At 32.3% G+C, this 11027-nt stretch overlaps 1 protein-coding gene across 2 annotated transcripts; it reads left to right on the forward strand.

Annotated features, from left to right (window-relative positions):
* The first annotated feature begins 6645 nt into the window (after positions 1–6645).
* LOC146887364 (RNA-binding (RRM/RBD/RNP motifs) family protein) lies at positions 6646–10471 on the forward strand. Of its 2 annotated transcripts, XM_085672690.1 has the most exons (6): positions 6646–6896; positions 7110–7150; positions 7297–7460; positions 7585–7684; positions 8211–8380; positions 9686–10471. In XM_085672690.1, the coding sequence occupies exons 1-6, from the start codon at positions 6772–6774 to the stop codon at positions 10205–10207; spliced, it is 1122 nt and encodes a 373-aa protein (XP_085528816.1). In that variant the 5' UTR covers positions 6646–6771; the 3' UTR covers positions 10208–10471. The 2 variants fall into 2 exon arrangements, with proteins under 2 accessions (XP_085528816.1, XP_085528817.1); XM_085672691.1 differs by lacking the exon at positions 7110–7150 and having other exon boundaries at positions 6680–6896.
* Positions 10472–11027: the final 556 nt, after the last annotated feature.

An 11027-nucleotide genomic window follows, 5' to 3' on the forward strand; every position in this document is an offset into this window, starting at 1 on the left:
TGGATATTAATAATTAATTATGAATTGGAATAAAGATTTCTAACTTTCTAATTTTATATTTTGTTTATTTTAAAACACTTTAATTTATTGTATGCAGTATATTTGATTGAAAATATAGAATTGAGTGGATGAAATATTGTAACAAATAACTTAGTGAAATGTATGTCGTGTTTTAATATTTAATATCTTTTTAGGATGATTTTTAAATGTATCATACATAATTCGTAGACAAGTTTTTAGTATAATTGGTTGCTTGATGTTGCTCTTGTGTAATCTTAAGATTGATAGTTGTTTTTCGAGGTCAAGGAAGTTATAACTTGTTAATGCTGATACACGCTTTATCATTTCAAATTAATTATAAAATAGTTTAATTAGTTGAATGATATCCATTTTCATTCGAACGTGTCAGTTTGGTACCTGTTTTTATAAAAATGTTAATTGAGTCACCACTCTTGAAAAGATGTCTCAATTAGGTTTTTTTTAAAAAAATTATTAACACCATTAACTTTATTTATGACTTTTACCACTAAATTTTAATATAAATATCAATACATGATTTTTTAGGTCATTTTAAATATCAATATCGTTAATGACGTTAATAATTTTTTTTTTTTCTGAAAGAGACTTAATTGAGATATTTTTTCAAAAGTTTGGATTCAATTTATACTTTTTTAAAAGCTAGTACTAAAGTAACACATTTGAATGTAAGTGAGTATTATTTGACTAATTAAATCTTATAAATTATGTTTTAAGATAAAAGATGTCTTAATTTTTTTTAGTACTAATATATTTTTATTAAATTAATTATAAATTTATGTTTGAAAGTAAAATTTAATTAAATTGTTATTAGTGTCCATTGATTTTTATTGTTATAGAAAATTATATTTAATGAGCTAAATTCCATAGATTATAATTTTGTTTATAAAAGAATTATTAGTTATTTTTATTTTGTTTATAATCAATTTTAATTTCTTTTATTATTGCCTTTAAAAAAATATTGGTTGTTGAAATGGTAGATGAAATATTAATATCTAAACAACTACTCATGTATGATGTATATAAAAGTCAAAATTTCTCCAAACTATTTCACATTATCTACGATCATAATATTACTTTATTTCATCAATTATTTCTATGTGTAGATTTTGTACTACTGATTTTTATTGTATTATAGATCTATCTGGACCTTTTTGTCACATATTTAAATAAATTCTTCATACAATTGTTCTCTATTGATAAATGTGGTCATTGACTAAGGATGGGCAAAAAAGTCAATTTTTATGATCTAATTCATTTTTTCTATGATTCAATCTATTTAATATCCATTCTATTAAAAATTCAATCCATTTTATTGGATCTGAATATCAATCTAATATATATTTTATATATTTTATAGATTGGATATCCATTCTCGAAATCTAGATTTTCAAAATGAAGAATCCAAAATATTCAATCCAAATTTTCACTTTATATTTTTTTTTAGGTTAGGCTAAAGGTTGAGACGGACTAGTCCAAACTTAGTCGTATTTGATTGAGTTGGCGTGACCCTGTACAAATTTAGAAGTATTCGGCCAAATTTGTCAAATTCTTTGGTGTTAGCCATGTGGACACAAATTTGGATCCACATCCATTATTTGGATCCAAAATGGATGTGGATTAGATTTTCGATAGAGCTGACACCATAAAATTTGGCAGATTTTTTGTCGAGGCCAACGAGGTCAAATTTCAGCATGGAATGAACCTGGATGACTTTCAAACGAATTTCGGTCGGGGAAGACGTGACCAAATTTGGGCTAAGGTCGACTCGACAAAATTTCAATCGAGATCGACTTGACTGGATTCGACTGAATTTCGACTAGGGCTGATTTTGCCTAATACAACCAAATTTTGGCCAAAGTCGACTTAGCCAAATATGGCCACATTTGGGCGTCAAATTTCAGTCAGGGTTGACTCCACTAAATTCGTCGGTAGGGACCGACTTGACTGAACTTTGCCATTTTTTTATCACAACCGACTTGACTGAACTTTGACCAAATTTTGATTGTGATCGACTCTATCGAATACAACCAGATTCAGGACAGGACCAACTCGGTCAAATTTTGGTCGAGGCCAACACGACCGAATTTTGATCGGAGCCGACTCGACTGAATTCGGCCGAATTTCGGTCATGGCTGACTGAGTTGAATACGACCAAATTTTGATCGTGACCGACTCATTTGAATACGGTCAAATTTCACCCTAGGCCGTCTTAGCCAAATACGACCAAATTTGGGTCAGGGTCGACTCGGCCAAATCTCAATCGAGGCCAACTCGATTGAATTTGACCAAATTTTGACTGGAGCCAACTAGGCTGAATACAGCCAAATTTTGGTCGTGGTTGTCTCGGTCGAATACGGTCAAATTTTGTCTAGGTCGACTCAGGCCAATGCAGTCAGATTTGGGTCAGGGTGAACTCAACCGAATACTTTCAAATTTTGTCCAGAAATAGCTGAGCCAAATTTCGATCGAGAACGACTTGATAAAATTCGGCCAAATTTTGTATAGGGTCACGCCAACTCAATCAAATACTACTAAATTCGGCCAAATACTACTAAATATTTGATTGGATATTTTGGGTTATCCATTTTGAAAATCTAGATTTAGAGAATGGATATCCAATTCATAAAATATATAAAATATATATCAGATTGATATTCATATCCAATAAAATGGATTTTAAATGGATTGAATTTTTAATAAAATAAATATTAAATGGATTAGATCATAGAAAAAATAGATTGGATTATAAAAAATGGTTTTTTTTGCCCACCCTTAATTAGAATTTTGTGACACATCTCTTCACATATTGAATGTCAGAACAAAAAACCAATAAAAAAAATATTGTCTGCCAACATCTACAAAAGCTTCAACTTATTGTTATTGCATAAGGTTAACTTTCATATTTCCGGTAAAATAAAGTTGTTTCTCTTCTTTCGATCAGCAAGAAACTTGAAGAAGGATAAATAGCAAAGAAGAACTTAGCTATACTGCAACCAGTAAACCAAAGCACCATTATTTTATGACAGAATCAAGTATTTTAGTGCAATAATGTGAAACGTGTGAGGTGAGACGTGAGACGAGCTACGTGGGAGTGATACGTGGGACGTGGGATGTGGGATGTGCGACATGAGACGTGAGACGTGGGAGTGATACGTGGGACGTGAGATGTACGACATGAGACGTGAGACGTAAGACGTGAGACGTGAGACATAGGACGTTGCACGTAAGATGTGGGACATGGGACATGAGACGACGTGGAACGTGAGATGTGAGACGACGTGAGACGTGAGACATAAAACATGGGACATGGGACGTGAGATGTGGTACATGAGACGTGAGACAAGAGACGAGAGACGTGAGATGTGAGACGACGTGGGACGTGAGACGTCGGACGTGGGATGTGAGACATGAGACGACGTGCAACGGTGAGACGTGAGACATGAAACTTGGGACATGAGATGTGGAACGTGACACGTGGGACGTGGGATGTGGGATGTGAGACGTAAGACGTAAGACGTGAGACATGGGACATGGGACGCGAGACGTGACATGTGGGACGTGGTATGTGAGACGAGAGACATGAGACGTGGGACGTGGTATGTGAGACGAGAGACATGAGACGTGGAACGTGAGATGTGAGACGTGAGACGTAGGACGTGAGACGTGAGACGTAAGAGGTGGGACGTGAGACGTGGTGGGACGTGGGACGTGAGACGTCCGTAAACACTAAAGTTTGACATTTATATTCATAAACTTTAAAGCTTACAATTTAATTGAAAATTTTTAAAGTTTAATAAAAGAATTGTTAATGTATCCATAAATTTGTACTAACAAATTTAAATTATACTCTTGTAAAAAAATGTATTAATAAAAAAAGATAAAATACATATAAAATTGAAAGAATAAAAGTATGAGGGTCAAAGTAATAATTAATGTTTATTTAACACAAAAATAAAAATTATGAGGATAACAACAATAATTTATATTTATTGAACTCTTAAATGAACAGAAAAAAGCATAGAAAAAAGCATAGGATGATCTAAAAAGTTAAACTAGGGATGGACAAAAAATCTAATTTTCATGATCCAATCCATTTTTGCTATGATCCAATCCATTTAATATTCATTTTATTTGGTCGTATTCAGCAGAGTCGATCGCGATCAAAATTTGGTCATATTTAGGCGAGTCGGTCTCGACCTAAATTTGGCCAAATTCAGTTGAGTTGGTCATTACCAAAATTTGGTCGAGTCGGCACTAGTCCAAATTTAGCCGTATTTGGTCAAGTAAGTCCTGAACGAAATTTGACTATATTCAACTTAGTCGGCTATGATAAAAAATTGGCAAAGTTCAGTTAAGTCGGTCCTGACCGACGAATTTAGTGGAGTCAACCCTGACCGAAATTTGACTGATCAGGCTCTGGCCCAAATGTGGCCATATTTGGCCAAGTCGGCTCTGGCCAAAATTTGGTCGTATTAGGCAAAATCGGCCCTGGTCGAAATTTGGTCGTATTAGGAAAAATCAGCCCTGACCGAAATTTAGTCGAATCCAGTCAAGTCGATCTCGGCTGAAATTTTGTCAAGTCGACCTTGGCCCAAATTTGGTCACGTCGTCCCCGTCCGAAATTCGTTCGAAAGTCATCCAAGTTCATCCCATGCTGAAATTTGGCCTCATTGGCCCGGCAAAAAATCTGTTAAATTCTATGGTGTTAGCCCTATGGACACAAGTTTTAAAAAATTTAATTTGAATTTATTTTATGAAAAATGAATTTTGGATTTTGAACTTGATCCAAATATTTAGATCTGAAATTAAACTTGATCTAAATATTTGGATATGGATTTTTAAAAAATCCAATCTACTTTTTTAAAAAAATGGATTTAGATTGAAAATCTAATCCAATTATTTGAATCCAAAATAAACGTGGATATTATTAAATTTTCAGTTTTAAGTGTTTGTGTAATTTTTTTCTTTGGTACGAGAGTAAAAGAAGTAAATTTTAGTGGCAAAAAAAAGATAATTTTAAAAGTTAAAAGATAAAAACACTCATAAATTAATATTTTAATTCTGATTTTTCATGATTAAATTTAAAAATAAATATTTTTTATTCAAAAGAATTATTCACTTAACACGAGTACCTACAGCAAGAGGTATATTAGAAAGTTTTATTTTTATATGAAATAAAAAATTTATATTACGTATTATATATAAATGATCAAATGTGAAGTCGCGATTATTTTAAAGAGTCGTGTGACACTACCAAGTCAAAAGCTTCACAATTAAAATAAATTCATATAACTGATGTTATGATTTTAACCCATTAAGATCAATATTTGTTAACCATCATGAATTTCGTACAAAACAAGGTTGATATTAAAATTTGTTAAAATAAATGTAAATATAAATCTTAAATTAATATTTAAAATGAATTGACCATATGGAATTATAAAAATATAAAATTTAACATAAATTATTCTAATATATATATATATATATATATATATATATATATATATATATATATATATATATATATATATATATATATAAGATGCAAGAAAATGTGACCTGTAATCCTTACAAAAAAATTAGAATAAATACTAATACTATTCGTAAAAATACTAATACTATTTTTAATTGAAATAATAATACTAATACAAATAATATTAATACTAATAATAATAAAGTAAAAAGTAATGGTAATATTAATAATAAAAATAAATATAATAAAACTCTTATTAATTAAAATAATAGCATTAATACAACCAATAATAATGATTAAAATAAACATAATAATAATAATAACAAAATAATAATAATAATAATAATAATAATAACACTAATAATAATAACAATAATGATAATGATAGTACTAATAATCATAATTTATAATTATATATAAAAAAAATTATCTCATATATATATATATATATATATATATATATTCTCTTTTATGTGTATAATTATTTATTTCTAATTTACTTTTTATAATATGATTATTTATTTATTTTTTAAAAACTAATAGTTATATTTACATATTTTATTTTTTATAAAGCTGTTCTAACAATTATTATTGTTATTTTTATTTGATTTATTAATAGTTATTTTCTCTTATTTCGTTATTCATTTCATTTTGTTATAATAAATTTGTATATTAATTTAGTAATAATTTATGTGTGTTTAAGTAATAATAATACTAATCTATAATATCTATAATAATAATAATAATAATAATAACAAATGCTAATAAGTCATTGCTTATGTACATAGGGTGTATATGGATTTAAAAGAAAAACCCGCATACAAGAAATCCATTCGAACCCTTTTTATAGGATTTTTTTTCTTCTACATCCTTGATTATTAATTGCATCCTCTTAATTAATGCATTTTATGTTTTAAATTTTTGTAGAAAAAACTGGTTGCAAAACATTTTCACAATAGATAATTCATACGTTACTTTTACAAAGGGTAAAATAATTATTTAAAAATTAAGAGGTATGTTAGAAATGAGATGGGGGTGCAGAAGTAAAAAAGCATTTTTTTTTTCTTCTCTATTTTCGAATCAGCGACTCACTCTCTCACATTAAAAAAATATAAAATAAAAAATAATAACAATAAAGGGTTTTACAAAATTTAAACACCAAAGAGAAGCAATATCTATCTAGGTAGGGTTTCTCTTCTCTCTTTTCTCGTCCTCTTTCGCTTTCGCTTTCGCAATCTCTTCTGAATTAGCAAGCTATGGAATCTCCCGGTAATGAGCATGTGGTGGGTGCCGCTGACCCCAACGACGTCGTTACACCCTTCTCCCACAGAGAAGAAACCCACAATTCCCAACCCCTAACCGGCGACGGTGCCAGTCCCGGGTAATATTCCCTTTTCCATTTATTTGTTGTAGTTTATTTTGGTTTTTTTTCGGAAAATTTTTAAATTGGAGCAATTGGGCAAACGCAGCTCGTGAAAAGAACCAATTTTTCTGCACTTCCTAGAAAAGGGGTTTTCAATTTGTTGGTATTTAGATTAGACGATAATAATGTTCTTAGATTTGGTTCTAATTGCACTCGACCCATAATTTGCAGAAAGATATTTATAGGTGGTTTAGCGAGAGAAACGACCATTGGTTAGTGCTTGCTTTGCCTTCGTTTATGATTATCGTAATTGTTACTTTTGGGGTGTGGCAACCCTTTCTCTGAATTGTGTGGATTTGTAGCTTTGAGCATTGATTTCTCATAACCTTACCCGTATGTGTTGTGTAATTTGTTGCAGCTCAATTCATCAAGCACTTTGGGAAATATGGTGAGATCACGGATTCGGTCATCATGAAGGACAGGAAAACTGGGCAACCTCGTGGATTCGGGTTTATAACGTACGCCGATCCCTCGGTGGTTGATAAAGTCATTGAGGATCCTCACGTCATCAATGGAAAACAAGTATGACTTGAATCTGATGATGTCTTGGCTAAGGATGTCATGTTACCTGTTTTTTGTTTTGATTATAGTCATTAGTGAATGGATACTTTGCTGGCTCTTATGGTTTTGGGATCATCATATATAGGTTGAGATTAAGCGGACGATACCAAGGGGAGCTGTTGGCTCTAAGGATTTTAGGACAAAGAAAATTTTTGTAGGTGGAATTCCTTCAAATGTGACTGAAGGTAGGTTGCCTCTTTAGTTAGCTAAATTCTTTGCTGCTTGACTGAGGTGTCAACAAGGGGGACACATTGCAACACCTTGAGAGAGCAAACTCCGAACTGAGGACAGTATGGGCATAAAAAATTATCTAAGTTTCAGATCCTAGAATTAAATACTGTTTTTATATTTGAGAGTACTGTTTAGGATCTGCAGAGGTTTACTCTGATATTATAGACAGACAGAACTCCCTTGTTGTGTTGTACCTTGTATGTTCAAGCTTTCTTCTCCTAGAAATTCTTCTTATGAATCACTTGGCCACATGTAATTTACATCTGTCCTGATGTGAATGACGTGCTTTTGTTTGTTTGATGGTGTGTAAGTAAATTGACTATTTTCATATTCCCTTTTGTCCCTTTAAATCCGTGTTACAGTTTACTTTTATCAAAACATTTTTTTTATTTTCAAATTAACTCTTTAATCATTGAATAGTTTCAGTGAACGACAATTCATTTGGTGGTATTGTTTTTAATCAAAGATGCACTTGTGCAGACGAATTCAGAGACTTCTTTACTCGCTATGGTGAAGTAAAAGATCACCAAATAATGCGGGACCACTCCACCAACAGATCTCGTGGCTTTGGGTTTATCACATTTGACTCTGAAGAAGCAGTTGATGATCTTCTATCCATGGGGAACAAAATTGAATTTGCTGGAGCTCAGGTGAAGAATCTTTTACTAAAAACTAGTACATGCATTACGTTGTTTTACTCTTAACTTGTTTAACTGACATCCAGATCCTGAGGGTTGAGTGTATAAAATTTTTAAATTTCTTGGCTGAAAGTTTATATTGAACGGGATTGAAATAGTAAAATATTAGCAACTTGATTTTGTTTGCACCGTGAAATGTATATTTTAGAATTTGCTTTTTCAAAAAATATCTTGTAAAGGTTTTAAGCTTCAAGGTGGAGACTCATTAATGGCTCTGATTCGTTCAAAGAATGTAACTCAGGAGTTATCAGTAACTTTAACTGTTAATTTAATGAAAATAATCAAGTAGCAATGATTTCTCATCTTTTTATTAAGTTCAACGTACCGGTTGCATTGTTCTGAACCCAAATTATCGGATCCATAGTTCCATATCATCATACTTATCTGTGTTTAGTAAAAGTTATTGCTTCGAGTATTAAAATAAATATTCTAACAAGAATCCACATTGGAAATTAATATGGGTCAACCGGTTGGCCAAATCAGTTATTTGCCGATACCTTGGAATAATACTCTAGAAAGAAAACAGTGCTTATTGAAAAGGAAAAGGAGAGGAGTGAAAGAACCAGTTAGAAGAAAGGGCAAGGGATCTGTTATTCCTTGGGTAGTTGGGGTATTTAGGCTCGGGGCTTTTATTTCTGGGAATTAAGATATTTTCGCGTGCATTTTAGTTTGTATTCATGCAATTGTGTTCTAATTTATACGAGGCAATATCCGTTTGTGTGGCAATTTCTTCCAGTGCCTCCTGAGGTCCGAGAGGGTTTGTATTGGTTTTTTAGATAAACTTAGTTAACTTATGTTATTCTTCTTCAGGATGGGTTTACTTTGCTTTGAATAGTAAGCAAAAGCTGCAGTAGAGTAAACTATATGGAAAGATAGTTCAAGCGTATTAATTAGAAAAATCTACTATTTTTTGGTGATTAATGTATAGTTTTACTGATACATGAGGCCATCTTCAAGAGTGTGTTCCCTTGAGTAGTATATTAGCCTTATGTCAACCTTGATGATAGAACTGATATTATCCTTTATTACTATCTGTACACTAATCCCGTACCAACATAGTAGGGAATAGAACAAGGAACAAAATGAGTTTTTAGTACAACAATACAACTGAGGTTATTTGATTAATCACAAACGTTTTTTTTTTACATTAGACATAATTATTTCCATTTAACAGATCAAGAACCTTAGTGAACCATTTTATCTATTTAGAGTCTTTTTCATCAATAAAGTAATAACCTTGCCATTTTTCTTATGTAGGTGGAAATCAAGAAGGCTGAACCGAAGAAACCAAACTCTGCACCTCCATCATCCAAGCGCTACAACGACTCAAGGTCTTCATACAGTGGTGCTGGATATGGAGATGCCTATGATGGATTTGGTGGCAGTTTTGGAGTTGGGGGTGGTTATAGGTCAGGTGGAGCTTATGCTGGCGGCAGGGGTGGTGCTTATGGTGCCTATGGAAGTGAATTTGGTGGTTATGGAGGATATGCCGGTGCGATGGGGCCATACAGAGGAGATCCCTCCCTCAGTTATGCCGGTCGATACGGTGGAAGCTTTAGTAGAGGGTATGATCTTGGTGGGTATGGTGGACCTAGTGAGAATTATGGGGCATATGGTGGTGGTGGTGGTGGTTCTTCTGGTGGTGCCGGTGCCGGTGCCTATCAAAGTGGCTATGATGGCAGCCTAGGAGGTGGATATGGAGGGTCTAGTGGAGGTCCCTTCTATGGGAGCAGTAGAGGTGGTTATGGTGCTGGCCGATACCATCCTTATGGAAGATAAGATTGGACACCAAGCATTTGTAGTCTAGGACTAATATGTCTAGCATCAAAGCAAGTTTGTAGTTTGTGTTTGGTTCATCAGTTAGATTACATGTTTTCTTTTCAAAAGAGAATTGGCAAGTATGCTTTCATTTATCAGCACACCCATTTCTTGGAAGTCTAAACAAATTTTTCATTTGATCCCCCTTTGAAGTCTTTTCTTGTTCATGTAAGCTGCAAATTGTGCAGATGCTTGTATTCTCAATGTTATTATTGCTTTGTACCATCTTATTTTTTTATGTTTTCGGCTTGATTATACCATGCTGGTCTCTGTTATTTTATGCATTAAAATTTTGGGAAGTACACACTCTTGAACACATTCTGTTAGTTGATTTTATTGTTCAACATTACAAATCTATTTGGGTTTTCATATTTTATTAAGATATAGATTTTAGTAGATGCCTTGCTTTGTTTCTTCTATCTTAATCATGTATTTAAAGTCATTTCATTTATTAATTTGTCAAAAAGGTTTTGTTAACAAAAGGAAAACATTGGATGGAATGTAATTAAAAATAAATGAATTTTATCATAAGTAATGAATCAAAATTTCGACCGTAGCATAATAGGTAGGTGTTTCATACTAGTATCATGATAAAAAAAATTAATATAGCTTATTGCTATACTTGTTTTTGGTTTCTTGCCTTTTGTCCTTTTATCTTCTGTGGTACCATATTTTTTTTTTTATTCTTTTGATGTCTTTTTTATCTCTTTATTTAATTTAATATGGTCCCTCTATCTTTTAGTACAAGAGCCTCCACAACGCTTTCTATTTTGTCCTTCTA

This window comes from Vigna unguiculata, chromosome 4 (genome assembly GCF_037176805.1).
Source record: "Vigna unguiculata cultivar grain cowpea cultivar isolate G323 ecotype 2 chromosome 4, ASM3717680v1, whole genome shotgun sequence".
NCBI lineage: Eukaryota > Viridiplantae > Streptophyta > Magnoliopsida > Fabales > Fabaceae > Vigna > Vigna unguiculata.